The sequence below is a fragment of the Moschus berezovskii genome, chromosome 24 (assembly GCF_049115385.1).
Source record: "Moschus berezovskii isolate FMDL1 chromosome 24, NW_MosBer_1.0, whole genome shotgun sequence".
Lineage (NCBI taxonomy): Eukaryota > Metazoa > Chordata > Mammalia > Artiodactyla > Moschidae > Moschus > Moschus berezovskii.
In genome coordinates, this window is record NC_142483.1 from 14,034,687 (window position 1) to 14,056,779 (window position 22,093).

Below are 22,093 nucleotides of genomic sequence, written 5' to 3' on the forward strand. Positions count from 1 at the left end.
GGCTTTATTTCTGGTCTCTATTCAGTTCCATTAATCTGGTTTTCTGCTCTAATGCCAATACCACACCATTTTGAATAATTAAGTTTAGAGTAAGACTTAAATTTAGGAAATGTGAATCATTGGACCTTTTTCTTCTTTTTAAAAATTATTTTTTATGTTCTCAATTCTTTTCATCTTTATAAAATTTAAAGTTAACTCAACAATTCCTACAGCCAGTCTATTGATATTTTGATTGAGATTTCTTTGGAGTTTTAAATCAATTTGGGAAGAAATAACATTTTAATACTGAGTTTTCCAATCCTTAAGCACAAGGCATTTCTTTCAGTTCATTTAAGGCTTCTTTAATTTCTGCCAGCAATATCTTATAGTTGCCAGCGTACAGATACAGGGTTTCCCTGGTAGCTCAGTTGGTGAAGATTCTCCCTGCAAATGCTGGAGATGCGAATTCTATCTCTGAATCAGGAAGATCCCCTGTAAAAGGAAATGACAACCCACTCCAGGACTCTTGCCTGGAAAATTGCATGGACAGAGGAGCCAGGCAGGCTATAGTCCATGGAGTCTCAACGAGTAGGACATGACTTAGTGACTAAGCCATCACCACCATACAGATATTGCACGTGTTTTTAAATTTTATACCAAAGTATGTATTTCCAACTTTTTATGCTATTGTAAATACTCCTGTTCTTCCAGTTGTTCTTAGTATAAAAAGAAAGGGAAAGAAAGTGAAGTTGCTCAGTCGTGTCCAACTCTTTGCGATCCCATGGATGGTAGCCTACCAGGCTCCTCCATCCATGGAATTTTTCAGGCAAGAAGAATTCTTAGTATAGTGAAATATAATTGATGGTGGCATATTGAGCTTATATCCTGTGACCTTGCCAAACTCAGTGGTTATAGCAGATTATGTGCATTGCTTAGGGTTTTCTATATAGGAAATCATGTTGTTTGCAAAAAAGATAGTTTTTTTTCCTATCCAATACCTGTGGCATTCTTCATTCATGTATTCATTCATTGTACTGTATTTGCCAGAACCACCTGTACAGTGTTGAAGTGAGACGACATCCTTGCCTTTTACTGATCTTAGAAGAGAAATATTGAGTGTTTTGTTATGAGTTTGATGTTAGCTGTGTTCTTGCCTGGAGAATCCCAGGGATGGGGGAGCCTGGTGGCTTCCATCTATGGGGTCACACAGAGTTGGACACGACTGAAGTGACTTAGCAGCAGCAGCAGCAGCAGCAGCAGTGGGTTGTATATAGACTTTTTGTCAGGTTGAGGACTTTTTATCTTATTTTAAATTTTCTGAGAGTTTTTATGATGAACAAATCTGGATTCTTTCAAATGTTTTTCTGCATTTATTTGGTCATAAGATTTTTTAAGAAAAATTCTGTTAACATGATGAACTGTGTTGATTGATTTTTGAATTGTTAAACCAACCTTGAATTCCTGGGTTAAATACAGTTTGGTCATGATATGGGGATTTGATGCAGTATTAAATTTGTTAAGATTTTTCATTTAGGTTAATGAGTGACATTAATTAGCATGTAATGTTTCCAAAATGTGTTCTTTTTTAGTTCTTTTGTCAGTGTTATGCTGCCCTCATAAAATAAGTTGGGACATATTCCTTACTCCTAATTTTTTGTAAGAGTTTATTGGGTTCAATCCCTGGGTTGGGAAGATCCCCTGGAGAAGGGAAGGGCTACCCACTCCAGTATTCTGGCCTGGAGAATTCCATGGACTGTATGGTCCATGGGGTTGCAAAGAGTCAGACACAACTTTCACTTCCACTTCATGTAAGATAGTTTGTATTTTTTCCTTATGTATTTGATAATATTCATTATTTAAGGCATGGGGGTGAGTTTGAGTGAACTCCGGGAGTTGGTGATGGACAGGGAGGCCTGGCGTGCTGTGATTCATGGGGTCGCAAAGAGTCAGAGACGACCGACCGACTAAACTGAACTGAACTGAACTGAAACCAGAAGTTGTTGTTTGACTATAAATTGTGAATTCAGTTTCTCTTTTAGAGTAAGTCATATTTTATATTTCTTTCTGTGTCAAAGTTGGTAATTTCAGTTTTTCAAGCAATTTTACTGTAACTTTACATAAAATTTTGGTGTAAAGTTGTTTATAACATTCTCTTTTCATTGTCTGTCAGCTCTTTAATAATGTTTTCTCTTTGATTTCTGATTCTAGTATCTTGTGCTTTCTTATTTTTTATTCATCAGTCTAGGTAGGGTTTATGATTTCATTAATATTTTTATAGAACCAACTTTTGATATTGTTGATTTTTTCCCTATTTGTTTTATATAATTGGTTTCTGCTTCTATTTCTATTGTTTTATTTCTTCTTTTTAACATTAATTTTTTCTATTTTCTTCCTTAAGGTAGTATCTGTGCATCTTAAAAATTTCTCCTTTTCTATTATAAACTTTAAAATCTATAAAATTTTCTCTAATTTCTTAGTTACATCTTACAAATATTTATTTATTATTATTGCTGGTGGCAAACAGGAGCATCTGGGCTACTTCTATGCTGGGAGTTGCAGTTAGGCACATAATCCGTGGGTTTTATTTATTTATTTTTTCCTCCCAGTTATGTTGCCCTCTGAGATTCCAAAACTCCCCACAAACCCACTGGGTGAGATGGTTCCCTGGTGTTTGGAAAGTTCTCCTCTTTTACGACTCCCTCCCCAGGATGGGTCTCCATCCCTAACTCTTTTGCCTCTTTTTTAATTTTTTATATTTTGTCCTGAACCTCTGATCGAAGACAGTGGGATGCCTTTCTGGGTGCCTGGTATCCTCTGCCAGTGTTCAGAAGTTGTTTTGTGATATTTGCTCAGTGTTCAAATGATCTTTCGATAAATTTGTGGGGGAGAAGATGGTTTCCCCGTCCTATTCCTCCGCCATCTTAGGACCACCTCCCATAAGTCTATTCTCAATGATCATTTCTCCATTGCTGCCATGTAAATAAATTCTTCAGTACCATATTTCTAGATTCTGTATGTGTGTGTTAGAATACGATATTTACTTTCTTTTTCTGTCTCACTTCACTGTGTATAATAGGTTCTAGACTCATCCACCTCATCAGAACTGACGCAAATGTGTTTAGCTCTTCTCTAAATGTTTGACAAAATTCTCCTGTGAAGTCTTCTGGTCCTGGGCTTTAGTTTTTGGGGAGATTTTTGATCACAGCTTCAATTTAAGTGTTTGTAATTGGGTTTGAGTGAAGTCCGGGAGTTGGTGATGGACAGGGAGGCCTGGCGTGCTGTGATTCATGGGGTTGCGGAGAGTCGGACACGACTGAGCGACTGAACTGAACTGAACTGAATTGGGTTGTTCATAATTTCTATTTCTTCCTGGTTCAGTCTTGGAAGATTGACCTTTTCTAAGAATCTGTCCATTTCTTCCAGGTTATCCATTTTATTGCCATATAGTTGTTCATAATAGTCTCTTATAATCCTTTGTATTTCTGCATTGTCTGTTGCAGTCTCTTCTTTTTCATTTCTGATTTTATTGATTTGATTCATCTCTTTTTCTTGATGTGTCTGGCTAAAAAGGTTGTCAATTTTGTTTTATCTTCTCAAAGAACCAGCTTTTAGTTATATTAATCTTTACTATTGTTTCTTTCATTTCTTTTTTATTTATTTCTACTTGGATCTTTATGATTTCTTTCTTTCTACTAATTTTTGGTTTTTTGTTCTTCTTTTCCAGGTTGTTTTAGGTGTTAAGTTGTCTATTCAATGTGTTTTTTTGTTTCTTGAGGTCGGATTGTACGGCTATAAAAGTCCCTCTTAGGACTGCCTTTGCTGCATCCCATAGGTTTTGAGTAGTCCTGTTTTCATTGTCATTTGTTTCTAGAAATTTTTTTATTTCCCTTTTGATTTCCTCAGTAACCTGTTGGTTATTTAGAAACATATTGTTTAATCTCCATATGTTTTTGTTTCTTACAGTTTTTTTCTTGTAATTGGCATCTGGTCTCATAGCGTTGTGGCTGGAGAAGATGCTTGGTACAATTTCAGTTTTCGTAAATTTACTGAGGTTTGATTTGTGACCCAAGAGATTTGTGGTCTATCCTGGAGAATATTCCATGTGCACTTTATAAGAAGGTGTATTCTTCTGCATTTGGATGGGATGTCCTAAAGTGATCAGTGAGATCCATCTCATCTAAATTTCATTTAGACTTCTATCTCCTTATTAGTTTTCTGTTTTGATGATCTGTCCGTCGGTGTGAGTGGGGTGTAAAGTCTCCTACTGTTACTGTGTCACTGTCAGTTCCTCCTTGTGCGTCTGTTAGTGCTTGTCTCACGTATTCATGTGCTCCTGTGTTGGATGCTTAGATATTCACAATTGTTAAGTCTTCCTCTTGGGCTGATCCCTTGATCATTATGTAGTGTCCTTCCTTATTGCTTTTAATCTTTATCTAAGGTCTATTTTGTCTGACATGAGGACTGCTACTCCAGCTTTCTTTTGCTTTCCATTTGCATGAAATATATTTTTCCATCCTCTTACTTTCCATCAATATGTGTCTTTAGGTCTGAAGTCAGTTTCTTATAGACAGCATATATATGGGTCTTGTTTTTCTATCCATTCAGCCAGTCTATGTGTTTTGGTTGGAGCATTTAATCCATTTACATTTGAAGTAATTATTGATAAATGTGTTCCTATTGCCATTTTATCAGTTGTTTGGGGTTGATTTTGTAGATCTTTTTCTTCTCTGTATTTCTTGACTATGTAAGCCCCTTTAGCATTTGTTGTAAAGATGGTTTGGTGGTACTGAATTCTCCTAACTTTTGCTTATCTGAAAAGCTTTTGATTTCTTCATCCATTTTGAATGAGATCCTTGCCAGTTTGAGTAATCTTGGTTGTAGATTTTTCTCTTTCAGTACTTTAAATATACCCTGCTGGCCTGCAGACTTTCTGCTGAAAGATCAGCTGTTAAGCATATGGGGTTTCCCTTGTATGTAACTTGTTGCTTCTCTGTTGCTGCTTTTAATATTCTTTCTTTGTGTTTAGTCTTGGTTAGTTTGATTAGTATGTGTTGTGGCATGTTTCTCCTTGGGTTTATCCTGCATGGGAGTCTTTGTGCCTCTGGGACTTGATTGACTATTTCCTTTTCCATGTTTTGGAAATTTTTAGCTATAATCTCTTCAAAATTTTTCTCATACCCTTTCTTTTCCTCTTCTTCTTCTGGGACCCCTATAATTCAAATATTGGTGCCTTTGAAGTTGTCCCAAATGTCTCTGAGACTATCCTCAGTTTTTTTCATTCTTTTTACTTCATTCTGCTCTTCAGAAGTTATTTCCACCATTTTATCTTCAAGCTCACTGATTTGTTCTTCTGCTTCAGATATTCTGTTACTGATTCCTTCTAGAGTATTTTTAATTTCAATAATTGTGTTGTCTCTACATGTTTATTCTTTAATTCTTCTAGGTCTTTGTTAATTGATTCTTGCATTTTCTCCTTTTTTTTTCAATGTTTTTGATCATCTTTACTATCATTATTCTGAATTCACTTTCAGGTCGTTTGCCTATTTCCTCTTCATTTATTTGGACTTCTGTGTTTTTTAGTTTGTTCCTTTATTTGTGTTGATATTTCTCTTCCTTTTTTTTTTTTTTAGCTTATTGTGTTTGAGGTCTCCTTTCCCAGGCTTCAAGGTTGAATTCTTTCTTTCTTTTGGTTTCTGCCCTCCTAAGATTGGTCCAGTGGTTTGTGTAAGCTTACTGTAGGGAGAGATTTGTGCTGAGTTTTTGTTTGTTTGTTTGTTCTTCCTCTGATGGGCAAGGCTGAGTGAGGTGGCAATCCAGTCTGCTGATGATTGGGTTTGTATTTTCTTTTGTTTGTTGTTTAGATGAGGCATCCTGCACAGGGTGCTACTGGTGGTTGGGTTATGCTGGGTCTTGTATTCAAGTGGTTTCCTTTGTGTGAGTTCTCACTTTTTGATACCCCGTAGGGTTAGTTCTCTGGTAGTCTAGGGTCTTTGAGTCAGTGCTCCCTCTCCAAAGGCTCAGGGCTTGATCTCCGGTCAGGAATGAAGATTCCACAAGTGGTTTGTTATGGCATTAAGTGAGATTAAAACTAATATCCAAGAACGAGAAACCAAAGATGAACCCCAGACTAATGGCAGTTACAAAATCAGGCAAATAATAATGAAAATAATAAAATATACACATATACATGCACCCCCATGGGCAAAGTCAATACAGTCCAACAAAAGTAAAGTACAATAGAATGACCCAGTGAACAAAGGAAATCAAAAAATTATATTTACCAGTTAAGAACAAAACTAAGGGAACCAAAAATTATGTCTACCTTAACAAAACTAACTAAAGCACAAACTTGAAAACAAAACTAAAGCAAGATACCAATTGTGGAATAAAGCAGTGAAAATAAAACTAACAAATATGTTGAGAGGAAAGGAAAGAAAGAATAGATTCATCAAAGTTAAGTAGAGGTAGATAAAGAAGATTTATATATATTAAAGATTAACTGCAAAGGGAAAAGAATAGTAGGAAAAGCAAGCAAAGTAATAAATGTAGAAAAAATAATAATAGGTTTTAAAAATTAAAACTAAAACATGAAATTAAAAATTAAAAAGAAAAGAAAAAAAAGAGGAAAACACCCCAGAACTTCAAAAAGTCCAACATAAAGGCAGAGATTTGTACCAACAATTAAAAATGTGACTGAGAAAAATAAATAAATAAAAAGCTTGAAAGCTTAATTAGATTTCATAGTGCCAATAAAATCAACAACTACAATATGGGGGGGGGGGAGGAAAAAAACAAGGAAAGAAATCCAAAAGAATCTACAGAACTAGTCAAAACGTAAGAATAATAAATGTTTTTCTTCAGTCACTGCTTTCAGAGTCCTTCCCCCTCTGGGAGTCAGAGTCCACCTCACCTCCCTAGGGTGCCCTCCAACACTGTGCTGATCTCTGGGCCTGCTGTGGAGGCAGCTCAGATTCTAATCTGGTCCTACTCCTCTGTGTTCTTGCCTAGTGTCCACAGCTATCAGAAGTAGTGCATTTTCTTTTGTGGGAGCTCTCAACGACCTTTTATATATTCCATAGACACAGAGTCTGCCTAGTTGATCTTGTGGATTTAATCTGCAGCTTGTGCAGCTGGTAGGAGGGTTTTGGGTCTTCTTCTTAGTCACACTGCCCCTGGGTTTCAATTGTGGTTTTATTCCCACCTCTGCATGTGATTCTTCCACTGGGTTTTGCTCCTGAGGCTGCCCTGGAGGACTTGGGTTTGTCCCTGTGAGGGCCAGGTGTGGAGGTGGTGCAGCTGCTTGGGTCGCAGGGGTTCTGGCAGCACCAGGTACTCAGGGGAGTTGGCGGCTAGGGAAGCAGGAAATACCGTGCTCTAGAAGGGTATGGCAACCAGTATTGGTCAATACACTCCAGTATTCTTGTCTGGAGACCCGCCTCAACCCGACAGAGAAGCCTGGCAGGCCACAGTATATAGGGTCACAGAGTCGGCTACTACTGAAGCGACCCTGCACAAAACTATTTTAGGCTGTGGCAGCTCTGCCCCAGTGAGAGTTGAGCATGAAGGTGGTGCAGCTGCTTGGCTTGTGGGGACCCTGGCTGCGCCAAGTGTGCAGGGACATGGACTGCCTCCACTGCAGGAGTATGGTCCTATCAGAGTCTTTTTTCAAGCCTCTTGTAGTTGGCGATCAGAAGGCCTCTTTGGCCAGTTTTTCTCCATAGCTCTGCCCGTTCAGGCACTTAGGGGGCTTTCTTGCCTGGGGTCCTTCTCTGCTGTTCAGTGCATCAGGCACATAGAGGGGCCCCTCTGGTTGGGATCCTACTCTGTAGTTCGTTGCATCAGTCACTTAAAGGAGCACCTTGGGTGGGGTCCTACTCTGTATTTCAGTGTGTCAGGAATTTGATGGGCCAGACTCTCTATTGTTCAGTGCTCAATGCTGGTGTGTTGGGGGAGAGAGGCTATGGTAATGGCTCCAGCCCCTATGCGTGATTCTGCAGTATCACCTTGCTTCCATGGCTGCCCAGTTTTCCTCCACAGGCATTTCCCACCACAGTCTCCTCCCTCACATCCCCTCGATCCATCTCTCCATAGTCAATCCCCTTGCCTGGGGATTGCTCCATAATTCCTAAACTCCAGCTCCCAGCCACTGTACCTTCCAGGGGATCTGCATCCCTGTCTGGGGTATGTATGGCTGCAGCAAGAACTGTCTGATTCTCATTCCATTTAGGCTGCCACAGATCAGTTGTTTCATTTTCAGCCTTAAATGTTTCTCCTCTGACTCAGACAATTGCCCTGACGTGGGGTTTGGAACCCTGCTTTAGTTCCCCCACTGGCCAAGGGCAGGTCCAGTCCTACTAACACTCTTGTTTTTTTCCTCTAGTTCCTTCATCCTACAGAGTTTTGCGTGGGTCTGTGCATTCTTTTCTGCTGGCCAGATACTCCTGTCCACTCTCAGCTGGTGTTCTGTATGCACTTCTATGTCTGAAGCTGTATTCCTGATGTATCCATGGAGAGATATGTACTCCACATCCACCTACTTCTCCACCATCTTGTTCTCCGAGTCATTGATTTTAATTGATTTCCTGTTTTCAATTTCATTGATTTCTATGTAGGAAAATTAAAACAAGTATTTTTTTCCTTCTGCTTTGGATTTAATTTTCTGCTTTCTTAAAGAAGAAGCTTAGATGATTGATTTTAGATGTTTTCTTTTCTAATAAATATATTGAATGCTGTAAATTTCCCTGTAAGCACTGCTTTTGCTGCATCTTACAAATTTTAATAAATTGTATTTTGATTTTAATTTCGTTTAAAATTTCTCTTGAGACTTATTCTTTGACCCATTTAGAAATATGTTGTTTAATCTTCAAATATTTTGGGATTTGTCCAGCTATCTTTCTGTTGTTGACTTATAGTTTAATTTCAGTGTGGCCTGAGAGCATACTTTGTCTGATTTCTGTTCTTTTAAATTTGTTAAAGTGTGTTTAATGGCTTAGAATGTGGTCTTTCATAGTGAATGTTCCATGTGATCTTGACTATTGTTGGATAAAGTAGACTACAGTCAGTGAGGTCCAGTTGCTGTGCTGTTCAGTTCAAATTGTCGTTAACAACATTCTGCCTGATAGATTTGTCAGTTACTGATAGAGGGGATACTAACGTCTTCAACTCTAGTAGTGCTTGTTTAGTAGTGTTTAGTAGTATCCATTTCTGCTTGTAGTTCTGTCATTTTTTTCCCTCACATATTTTCATATTCTGTTAGGTACATCCACGTTAAAGATTGTTATGCCTTCTTGGAGAATCGACCCCTTTGTCGTTACGTAATGCCGTGTTTTTTTCCCTGATAATTTTCCTTGCTTTGAAGTCTGCTTTATGTGAAGTTAATATGGTCACTCTGGCTTTCTTTTGATTGATGTTAGCATGGTACATTTTTCTCTACCCCTTGACTTTTAATCAATTTGTCCTTTATATTTAAGGTGAGTTTCTTGTAGACAGCTTTTTTTTTTTTTTAAATCTACTTTGACAGTCTCTTTTAACTAATCTATTCAGACCATTCACATTTAAAGTGATTATTGATATGATTGGATTAATACGTACCATGTTTTACTGTTTTATGTTCATTGCCCTTTTCTTTGTCTTCTACTCTTTTTATGCCTTGTCTGGTTTTAATTGAGCATATCATATTTTTAGTATAATATTAGTATTTTTTCCTTCCTAAGAATTTATACTTCTTTTTAAAAATTGGTTTAGAGGTTGTTTTATAGTTTGCATTTTACATTTATAACTAATAAAAGTCCACTGTCAAATAACCCTGTACCACTTCATGGATGGTATGAGATATTATGATAGAATATTCCCAATTTCTCCCTCCTATTCTTCATAACACTGTGGTATTCATTTCACTTATCCATGAATTTTTATAATCCAGTAGTTTGTTGCTGTTATTATTTTGATCAAACTATTATCTGAGAGGTCAGTTAAGAATAAGAAAATTAAATATTTTACTTTTATTTATTTCTTCTGTAAAACAGTCTTTTCTTTATGTAGGTCAGGGTTTCTAATGTACATAGTTTCCCTCCCTTTAAAGGACTTTTAACATTTTTTGCAAGGCAGGTCTGTTTGCAGAAAACTTCTTGAATTTTTATTTGTCTGAAGAGATCTTTATTTTTCAGTTTTGAAGAATAATTTTGCTGGATACAAAATTCTGGGTTGGTAGGCCTTTCCTTCAAACACTAAGTATTTCATGTCACTCTCTTCTTGCTTTTCTGTTTTCTGAACAGAAGTCTTGATGTAATCCTTGCCTATGTTCCTCTGTAGGTAAGGCTTTCCCCCCTTTCTGGCTTTCTTTAGTAGATTCTCTTTTTGGTTTTTGTACTTTGGATATGACATGTCTAGGTGTAGCATTGTTTGTTTGTTTCTAATATTAATGTGCTTGATGTTTCCTGGACTTCTTGGACTGGGTTTGTAGTTTGTCATTAGTTTGGGGAGTATTACTTCAAATATTTCTTCTGTTCTTTTTTTCTCTTTCTCCTCCTCTGGTATTCCCATTACACATCTGTTACACTTTTTGTAATTGTTCCATTGTTTTTGAAGATTCCGTTATTTTTTTCCTTTTTTTCTTTGCTTTTCAGTCTGAGAAGTTTCTACTGACATAGCTTCAGGCTCACTGAATTATTTCTTCAGCTGTGTCTCAGCTGGCAGTGAGCCGTCGGCGTTCTTCATTTCTGTTATGTGTTTTTTATTTCTAGCATTTCATTCTGATAGTTTGTTAGAATATTTGTCTGTCTACTTATCTATCTCTTCTTACCTGTTTTCTACTTTTTCCAGTAGTTCCCTTAGCATATTAATTACATTTGTTTTAAATTGCTGATCTGATAGTTATGACCACACCTGCCATCCACCACCTTGCAGTACTGTGCAGCAGATAAGTGCCCAGTCTTTGGAAGTAGACTGTCTGTATCTTAATTCTCTTTCTGCTTCTCAGGGGTGTAAATTTTGACAGCATATAGAAATTCTGTCTACCTCAGTTTCTTCATTTGTGTATTGAAAATACTCTTAAAACCTAGTTCTTAGAGTTTTTAGGAGAAGTGAATAAGTTAACATATGGGAAGCACTTAGAATAGCAAATATGACTATCTTAGCATATTATATATTTACTTAATCTTTGTTGTTTTCCAGTCTCCTCCTACTTAAAGTTAGGCTGATTAAGGGCAGTCTGTCTTCAAACTTTAAAGAATTGAAATGTTTTTGTGCAGTTTTCTCTATATTTACATAAGGAAGTACTGAGAAGCTTCTTAAATTTGTTTCTCAAGAGTACTTAATGACACTGGGGAATATTTATGTAGTGCTATCATATCACACTAGTGGAGAAACAGCCACAGATGTTGTGAAAGGCTTAAAGAGATGTGACTAGAGTAAGATTCACAAGCGTAGGGGATGGCTCACCCAGGTCAGCCATACCCAGGTCTGAGTTCACAGCGTTTTCCTCTAAGCCAAATGTTGTGTTTTTTTTTTTTTTTTACTTTCTCTTTCAGTATGAATACTTCAATGCCGTGCTAATAAATGAAAGGGACAAAGACGGGAATTTTTTGGAGCTGGGGAAGGAATTCATCTTAGCCCCAAATGACCATTTTAATAATCTGCCTGTGAACATCAGTCTGAGTGACGTCCAAGTGCCAACAAACATGTACAACAAAGGTAAGACTTACTGCTGCTGGTCTTTTAAGAGGGCAGGGTGTGAGGGGCAGAGGTGGCTGGTTTGGGATATTGTGCTTTTTTTTGCAAAATATGATTATAAGCCCAGTGTTTCAAGCATTGGCAGTATAGGTGACGTGTGTGCCTCTTCTGCTTGGAGACTCTGGGTTTGCTATTTTTCTGGATTGTGTTACATTCAGTTCAGTTCAGTTCAGTCACTCAGTCGTGTCTGACTCTTTGTGACCCCATGAATCACAGCACGCCAGGCCTCCCTGTCCATCACCAACTCCCGGAGTTCACTCAAACTCATGTCCATCGAGTCGGTGATGCCATCCAGCCATCTGTCGTCCCCATATCCTCCCACCCCCAATCCCTCCCAGCATCAGAGTCTTTTCCAGTGAGTCAGCTCGTCGCATGAGGTGGCCAAAGTATTGGAGTTTCAGCTTTAGCATCAGTCCTTCCAGTTAGGGCCTCTTAAATTGTAGTCCCTAGGTTGGCAAATTTTCTTTAAAGGGCCAGATAATTAATAATTGCTTAGACTTTTCAGGCCGTAAAGCCTCTGTTGCAACTACTCAGCTCTGCTGTCTGGCACAAAAGCAACCATAGGTAATATTTAAATCAGTAGATAACACATAAATTGACTGTGTTCTCAGAAAACATTTAAGCTACAAAAACAGTTAGCTACGTTGGACCTGCAGTCTCTAGTGTACAGAGCCTTTTCTCTTCTTCCTGTCTTCCTTATGATAATTTTGAGGGTTCTGGAGCTCCTGGTATTACCATGGAATTAGTTGTAGTTTGCCTGCAATGCTGGACACCCCGGTTTGATTCCTGGGTCGGGAAGATCCCCTGGAGAAGGGATAGGCTACCCACTCCTGTATTCTTAGGCTTCCCTGGTGACTCAGTTGGTAAAGAACCCACCCGCAATGTGGGAGACCTAGGTTCGATCCCTGGGTTGGGAAGATCCCCTGGAGAAGGGAATGGCTACACACTCTGGTGTTCTGGCCTGGAGAGTTCCATGGACTGTATAGTCTATGGGTATGCAAAGAATTGGACATGACTGAGCAACTTTCACTTAGAGTACAAAGCAGAACGAATCTTAATGAAGCTCTGTGTTTTCAGGCTTGTGTTCCTCAAATCCAGTTTTTTCATAGATTCTAGAGTTCTTTTCCCCAAATTCCCATCTGCCGCTTTGAATTGGGATAATAGTAGCCAAGGATTGGGCTTTGGCAACAGATGACCTCTGGTTAGACCCTGAGTTCCACTTCTTACTGGCTGTGACCTTGAAAGGCTGAGACCCCTTCCTTTCTTTGGACCTTAGTTTCCTTGTATCTAGGATATGGATAATAACAGTGTCTGTATCACGGGATGTTGTAGGGATGAAACACATGATGTGTCCAAAGGGGTTAACTGAGGATATCACCCTCCTCATCTTCACCATTACTGAGTAGGAGTTTGCTCTGCTTTGTCATACCAAGGAGGAGCCTAAGCAAAGAACTGTCTTACCCCAAAATAAATCAGGAAGCCATGGCATTTTTAAAGTGAAAGTCTACTGTGTTATGTCCCATTAATGTTTCAGAAATATTGGGATCTGGTTTTAGTATCTCAGGAATGCAGTGGTCAAGAGAAGGCTTGGATCCTGCTCTTTCTCTTGCTGGCTCTGTGATCCTCAGCAAGCAGCTTTGCCTCCCTGAGCCTCAGTTTCCCTGTTTGTAAAATAGGGATAAGGGTACTGCCTCCTTTCGGGGGTTATTGTGAGAATATGAAATGATGCCTAAGCAGTCTCAGCTCAACTATTGCTCATTGAAAGTGCCTAGTCCATCTTAGTTGTCATCGTTATTGTTGGGAAATAACATGAATATACATTTCTAAATTGTTTTAGGTTACTGTTTAAAGAATGTGGTCAATGATTAAAAAACTTCCCACTCACCATCTCTGAAGCATTCTTCTCATGCCTGTCATTTGAGGTTGGATATCTAATATCTCCCTTTGCTAGTTGACCTATTGTCCATCCTTGATGTTCTGTGAGGTAGTACCCTACCCATTAATTTTTAAATTATTTATTTATTGTTATTTTTGGTTGCTCTGTTGTGACCATACATGGGCTTTGTGTAGTTGCAGAGAGCAGGGCCTACTCTTTGTTGCAGTGCATGGGCTCCTCATTGTGGCGGCTTCTCTTATTGAGGAACACAGGCTCTAGGGTGCATGGGCTTCAGTGTTTGTCGTACAGGAGCTCAGTAGTTGCGGTTCATGGGTTTAGTTTCTCCATGGCATGTGGATCCTAGACTAGGGATCTAACCCTATCCTTTGCACTGGCAGGCAAATTCTTAACCACTGTGACACCAGGGGAGTCCCATTAATTATTCTGGTGGTTAATGGGGCCCCATGGTGAACGAGATGCAGCCCCTTCTTTGAGAGGCTCACAGTGAACTTAGGGACCAGACAGGTAAAGAGATCATAGGATACTGTGTGTCCTCTGCTGGCCACAGTTACTAAAATCCCAGGACAGTGGGAGCTCTGAAGAGGGGGCCTGGCCATTTGCTCCTGTGAGCAGCCACACATTTGTCTTCATTCTCTCTCAGAGGAAATGATGTCAGTCCAAGTAGCCTTCAGTGGGCTGTGGATTGAACTGTATCCTGTGACCTGATCTTCACTTTGGACTCTCCCTCAGAGAGCAAATTCCTAAGAATGCAAGCCTTAGAGAATTGAGCTTAGCTTTGTTAGGTGGAGTTTAATCCTTCAGAGGGATCCTGCCAGCTGAGAAGGAAACCACCGTTTGTACAGTGTGGCTGTAAGGGAACCATCCTGTCAGCATTAAATGCATTCTCAGTGGAAGAGGAAAAGTTCAGATTTTGCAGAGCAATTCCAGACGTAGAACAGTTAAGAATGATCTTTTAAAATATGGCAAATGCTTGAAGGTTGCTTGAACTATTAGCACCATTGTAGATATTTAATTGCACCTTGAGCTTTAAAGGAATAATTGTACTTTCCATGGTGACAGCACATCGGGGACTAGCACTGCCATTGATCACACAGACCACAGGGCTTGCTAGGCAGAAGCCTAATGGGCAGTCAGATTCTTGAGTCATGGAGGTGTATAATTTTATTTAAAGTCATCCTCAGCAGCCCTTATGGTGTCTGCCTACCACCAACATTCAGATTGAGTTGTCCCCCAGCTAGGCTGCGGGTCACAGACTAAAGTCCCCTGTGTCTTGTTTCTGCCAGGCTGTGAGTAAGCTGCCCAAGAAAGCGAGGAGGAGACTTTGGGAAAATTCCTGTCTCATTTTACCTAATTCAAACCAGCCTCAAATAGTCTTTTTCTTTTCATGTTGCAGAAATGTATTTCATGTTTAGAGTGCCCTCCAGCTCAGATCTAGTTATTGATGACATGTACAAAAAACACATGCTCAAAGCTTGGTCACTAGCTGAGATGTTCTTGGGTTAGAAATCTTGCCCCCACCGAAGGAAACCAGTACAGGGGGCCATGCTATCCTGGCAGCTTGAACCCCCATGTGCACATCACAGAGTGGTTCAATACTTGCTTATGCGCTGCTGTGTTCCTGAGTATAACTTCTAGGCATAGATGAAACTTGCTGATGAAATCTACCTCTTTTCTGTGATCTGCTTTCTTTTTGCCTCCGGGACTGGGCCTTTTGCAACCAGGCTGTTCAGCCAGGTCACTGTTCACCTCTGTGCTTGAGGTGCCTTTCTCGAAGGCACTTGATAGAAACTGCAGGTTCAGAGTTGGTGACATGACAGTAAACTGACCTACCAGCCATGAGAATTCAAAGAGCCGTATTTCTAAAGTCTTTAGAAATATGCAGCAGTTTCTTCCTGAAACTTCTTCAGCCGATGTTTGCTGAGTGGCTCCTCTGGCATCTCCAGCCTACCAGTCTTGCCATCTGTCAAGACATCTTTGGAGACTAGCTGCCCCTGCCTTTCAAAGCCATGAACAACTCCATTTCCTCCATGAGTGAAGCAGCGCGCAGGATGCTTCTGTGAGAACTGAGGATAATCTGACAATAGATTCAGATAAAGCTGAACTCTTTTAAGTAATTTCTGGGCTGAAATGGTATAAAATTTACATAAGCAGATATTTAGGTACATATACACATACGTACCTATTACACAATATGTATGTGTGTGTGTATCTGGGTATGTGTGTTTTTATATGTGTCTTTGAAAGAAATATGCCCTGCTGGTAACCTACCCCTTCATCCCCACCTCTCACCTCTGTCTACCCATTTGAGAACCCCTTTCATTCACTGAATGTGCCTTTCTCTTTCCTCCATTATATCTTATTATTCATGCCATTTCTATTATCCCTGCCTCCCCCTTTATTGCTTTTCCAAATGCTTGTTCTTCAAAGTCACCTCAATACAGACTGTTTAATTCCTTCACTCTTTTGTAAGTGACTTTGGTTGGTGTTCACTGGAAGGACTGATGCTAAAGCTGAAACTGCAATACTTTGGCCACCTCACGTGAAGAGTTGACTCACTGGAAAAGAGTCTGATGCTAGGAAGGATTGGGGGTGGGAGGAGACGGGGACGACAGAGAATGAGATGGCTGGATGGCATCACCGACTCGATAGACATGAGTTTGAGTGAACTCCGGGAGTTGGTGACGGACAGGGAGGCCTGGCGTGCTGTGATTCATGGGGTCGCAAAGAGTCGGACACGACTGAGCGACTGAACTGAACTGAACTGAATTGGTCCTTTGTTCCAGAAGTGAATTCCATGGGTTATTTTCCTTCTCCACTTGGAATTCTCTGAGGCCAGGGGCCTTGCTGATTCAGCCTGTTGGTGCCCTCCTTTGCCCGGAGCACTGTGCTTTTCACATATTGGATTTTCCACAGTGGGTGAGGTAGGGGATGCCACCTAGGCTGTCATGTTCTCATGTTATCTGCCAGCAGCAGAAACATACCCTGACTGATTGACATGAAAAAGATACTTTTTGGAAGGACATTGGGTGGCTCACAGACTCTCCCAGAAGGCTAGGGAATAAGGTTTTAGACAGTGGTTCTGTGAGAGGACAGCCAGGGGCCAGAGCCACACCCAGAGCCAGTCTGGTGAGGACCACCTGCCACCACAGCTGACTCCACTTGTCTGTGACTACAGAAGATAGCTGTGTCTCATTTTCCACATTCAGAAACCAGAGGTGATGATCTCAGTGACCTTCTTCGGGGCTTATGGTGATGATTTAACATTTAGAAGGCCACCCAGTATCTGAGCTTAGGCAAGTTTCTCTTTTCCTCCAGTCCTCAGCATCCTTAGCTGTTAAATGGGTGTCATAACAGTACTGACCTTATAGAATTATCATGAATGAGGTAAGAATAATGTCTGTGTAGGTTGGGGTGCAGTGGCTAGCCCACTGACCTTGTCTCTTGTCACCTGCTGGAGGGAAAATAAGACCCATGTCACGGTGTCGCAAATAGCACAGGTAGAGAGTCTCTATCTGATGAAGGCCAGTGCTTTCTGCTGTGATTATCACTATATTAGCTTGTTTGATTCTTATAAGCAATGATGATTAAGAAAGGAAGAATTTGAACTAAGAGGGAGTTTAAAAAGGTCACATGTTCCCCAGCTGGTAGAGGCAGGATCAGAACCTAGCATTTTCATTAACTGTGTCCTCTCTGGACGACATGCCACCCCATTGTCTAGGCTGCAGGTCTGTGAGCCATTTTTCTAAAGAGTGTCTATAAAGGGAAAAGGCAATACTCTGGCTCCCAAATATTTTTACTTTAAAGTGGTTGAAATCCAAAAACTGGAAATAGGTCAAAGTTCAGTTCAGTTCAGTCACTCAGTTGTGTCCAGCTCTTTTCAACCCCATGGACTGCAGCACACCAGGCTTTCCTGTCCATCACCAACTCCAGGAGCTTCCTCAAAGTCATATTCATTGAGTTGGTGATGCCATCCAACCATCTCATCCTATGTCATCCACTTCTCCTCCTGCCTTCAATCTTTCCCAGCATCAGGGTCTTTTCCAGTGAGTCAGTTTTTCCCATCAGGTGACCAAAGTATTGGAGCTTCAGCATCAGTCCTTCCAATGAATATTCAGGATTGATTTTCTTTAGCATTGACTAGTTTGATCTCCTTGCAGTCCAAGGGACTCTCAGCAATCTTCTCCAACACCACAGTTCAAAAGCATCAATTCTTTGGTGCTTAGATTTCTTTATGGTTCAACTTTCACATCCATACATGACTACTGGAAAAACCATAGCTTTGATTAGACGGACCTTGGTCAGTAAAGTAATGTCTCTACTTTTTAATATGCTGTCTAGGTTGGTCATAACTTGTCTTCTAAGGAGCAAGCATCTTTTAATTCTATGGCTGCAGTCACCATCTGCAGTGATTTTGGAGCCCAGAAAAATAAAGTCTCTCACTCTTTCCATTTTTTTCCCCATCTATTTGCCATGAAGTGATGGGACCAGATGCCATGATCTTCATTTTTTGAATGCTGAGCTTTAAGCCAGCTTTTTCACTCTCCTCTTTCACTTTCATCAGGAGGCTCTTTAGTTCTTCATTTTCTGCCATAAGGATGGTGTCATCTGCATACCTGAGGTTATTGATATTTCTCCCAGCAATCTTGATTCTGGCTTGTTTCAAGATTGATTTTGGCTTGATTCGGCTTGAATCTTGATTCAGCCCAGCATTTCTCATATTGTACTCTGTATATAAGTTAAATAAGCAGGTTGACAGTATACAACCTTGACATACTCCTTTCCCAATTTGGAACCAGTCCATTGTTCCATGTTTGGTTCTAACTGTTGCTTCTTGACCTGCATACAGATTTCTCAAGAGGCAGGTCAGGTGGTCTGGTATTCCCATCTCTTGAAGCATTTGCCACAGTTTGTTGTGATCCACATAGTCAGAGGCTTTGGCATAGTCAGTAAATCAGAAGTAGATGTTCTTCTAGAATTCTCTTTCTTTTTCTATGATCCAGTGCACATTGGCAATTTGATCTCTGGTTCCTCTGCCTTTTCTAAATCCAACGTGAACATCTGGAGGTTCTCGGTTCACATACTATTGAATTCTTGCTTGGAGAATTTTCAGCATTACTTTGCTAGCGTGAGAGTTGAGTGCAATTGTGCAGTAGTTTGAACATTCTTTGGCATTGCCTTTCTTTGGGATTGTAATGAAAACTGACCTTTTCCAGTTCTGTGGCCTCTGCTGAGTTTTCCAAATTTGCTGACGTATTGAATGTAGCACTTTAGCAGCAGCATCTTTAGGATTTGAAATAGCTCAACTGGAATTCCATCACGTTCACTAGGATTTCTTCATAGTGATGCTTCCTAAGGCCCACTTGATTTCAGACTCTAGGATGTGTAACTCTAGGTAAGTGATTATACCATCATGGTTATGTGGGTCATTAAGATCATTGGAAGGACTGATGCTAAAGCTGAAACTCCAATACTTTGGCCACCTCATGCGACAAGTTGACTCACTGGAAAAGAGTCTGATGCTGGGAGGGATTGGGGGTGGGAGAAGACGGGGACGACACAGAATGAGATAGCTGGATGGCATCACCGACTCGATGGACATGAGTTTGAGTGAACTCCAGGAGTTGGTGATGGACAGGGATGCCTGGCGTGCTGTGATTCATGGGGTTGCAAAGAGACGGACACGACTGAGCGACTGAACTGAACTGAAGATTTTTTTGTATAGTTCTTCTGTGTCTTTTCACCTTTTCTTAACATCTTCTGCTTCTGTTAGGTCCATAGCATGTCTGTCCTTTCTTGTGCCCATCTCTGCATGAAATATGCCCTTGGTATTTCTAATTTTCTTGAAGAGATCTCTGTTCTTTCCCATTCTGTTGTTTTCCTCTATTTCTTTGCATTGATCACTGAGGAAGGCTTACTTACCTCTCCTTGCTATTCCTTGGAATTTAGGTTCAGATCTTTGCTTTTCTCCTTTGCCTTTAGTTTCTCTTCTTTTCTCAGCTATTTGTGAGGCCTCCTCAGACAACCATTTTGCCTTTTTGCATTTTTTTTCTTGGGGATCGTCTTGATCACTGCCTCGAGTACCATGTCACAAACTTCCATCCATAGTTCATCAGGCAATCTATCAGATCTAATCTGTTGAATCTATGTCTCACTTCCACTGTATAATCATAAGGAATTTGATTTAGGTCATACCTGAATGGTCTAGTGGTTTTCCCTGATTTCTTCAATTTAAGCCTGAATTTAGCTGTAAGGAGTTAATGATCTGAGCCACAGTCAGCTCCCAATTTTGTTTTTGCTGACTGTATAGTGCTTCTCCATCTTGGCTGCAAAGAATATAATCAATCTAATTTCAGTATTGACCATCTGGTGATGTCCATGTGTAGAGTCATATCTTGTGTTGTTGGAAGAGGGTGTTTGCTATAACCAGTGTGTTCTCTTGGCAAAACTTTGTTAGCCTTTGCCCTGCTTCATTTTGTACTCCAAGAAAAAAGCAATACTTTTGCTTCCAAATATTTTTATTTTAAAGTGGTTGAGATCCAAGAACTGGAACTAGGCCAAATTTTTATTGTAAATGTCTGCTTGAATCTTCTCATGTGTTTGCTGAAGAACATGATTGGGCAGTTTCCGTGATTCTGTGTTGTTTGAGGGGTTTTCTCCTTTTTTATTGGATTTCCCTGGTGACTCAGATAGTAAAGAATCTGCCTACAATGCAGGAGACATGGGTTTGATCCCTGAGTCGAGAAGATCCCCTTGAGAAGGGAATGGCTACCTAACAAGTATTCTTGCCTGGAGAAGTCCATGGACAGAGGAGCCTAGGGTCTACAGTCTGTGGGATTGCAAAGAGTTGGCCACAACTGAGTGACTTACACTTTCACTTTATTCTTGCATTTTCTTATTCCATTTTGCTTTCTGGCCCCCTCCTCCGCATCCTGTGGTGTAATGATGCTATCAAGACAGAGGAAAGACATGATAAAAGTAGAAGAAAGAAGGTGATGGCTTAAAAATGTGCCCATAGATAACATCATACGCAAAAGATTCTATAATTTGGCTGGGGGTGAGAGGGGAGGGAAAGAATCCTCTAGCATGTCAGTGTTTTACACTTAAGCAGAAAAAAGGCAAAGATGGTAACATTTTTTTCCCCCAGCAATTTTAGGTTGAATATATGAAAATGCAGATTTTAGAAGTTAGTTGGTTTAAATGTTGGTATCATTTTACCACCTTGGCCTCATTTTCTTCCCTCTGCAGCCCAATGAGGGAGGTCAGATGATTTTCTCATCTCCCTTTTTCAGATGAAGAAACTAAAGATCAGGGAGGCCAAGTCCCATAGATAGGAAGATCCATGTCAAGGTGGACCTGGATTTTCTTATGAGGAGTTCACCTTACTTGTCTTCCTCTCTGAGCATGAGCTCTGAGAGGATGGGAACTTATTCTCACAGGTTTCTGGGACTCAGTTACTTCTGAGTCACCTTGGGATCTGGGAACTTTTGCCCATGCTGAGAAGCTCCAATCCTGGACCCATCACCCTCCTTCCTTCTGAAGCTCAGGTTCTTCCTGGGCCCTGCTCCCTGTAATGAAAATCCAGACCCTTCCCTGGCCAGGCCTCCTCTTCTCTCCATGATACTCAGTATCATGCTCCAGTGAGCTAAGGTCCCCACGTGAGCTGGGGAGAGGTGCTGACTCACCTAATATTTGCGTATCAGCCCTGCATATCCTTGACGCAAGAAATACAAAGGTTCTGACCATCTTCTTGGGTCAGAAAGTGGGACATAGCAGGGAGGACAGGCAGAATATTGCCTGTAAGTATTTGCTCATCTGCTCATTCATTTTTCTTATTCATTCATCAAATGTTGACTGTGCTGATCTCTAGAGATATGACCACAACTAAGGCAGACTTGGACCCTGCTCCTTGAGCGAAGGGGAGAGATCAGGTAAATGCAAGGCAGAATATGATACTCAGTGACTTGTGGCAGGGGCTGGGCCTGGGCCTGCAGCTTTAAGAAGGGCCTCCCTGAGAAGAGGTAGAGAGGAAGGAGTTAGGCAGGCAGGGCATGGTTGGGAGGGAAGTGTGTCCAGCATAAGAAGAAAACAGTCAGCAGGTGTTGGTGCGGGCGTGGGTGGGGGGAGCGAGTGGGGGGACTGGAGCGCTCACAGTGAGAAAGTGTGGTGTCCTTTGGGTTTGGGGTGGGGAATAGTCAGAAACATTAGGCTATGGGGTCTGAAAGGGCTGACTAGGTGGTGAGAGGCTGTGAAAGTCATCAGAGGCTTGTGGAAACTGTGGGACAGGTAAACTATGGTTGAGCGCTTTCCTGGGAAGAGGTCTGCAGAGGATACTAGGCTCAGACACCGAGGGAGGGGGAAGAAAGGAGAGGAGGAGGAGTTCGGGGCCTGGTTTGGAGAAGGCCCACGGGACAGGAACGGTGTGCAGCCCAGACTGGATGGTGAAGATGCAAGCCCTCGGGTCTGAGGCCCCAGAGAATGAGCCTCCAG

At 40.7% G+C, this 22,093-nt stretch overlaps 1 protein-coding gene across 1 annotated transcript in view; it reads left to right on the top strand.

The window, feature by feature from the left end:
• The window catches only part of CACNA2D3 (calcium voltage-gated channel auxiliary subunit alpha2delta 3), a 902,079-nt gene that overhangs the window by 385,765 nt on the left and 494,221 nt on the right, over positions 1 to 22,093 (top strand). Inside the window, exon 5 of the mRNA XM_055414097.2 lies at positions 11,508 to 11,670. Within this exon, the coding sequence (XP_055270072.2) occupies positions 11,508 to 11,670 (163 nt within the window). The remainder of the gene's footprint in view (positions 1 to 11,507; positions 11,671 to 22,093) is intronic.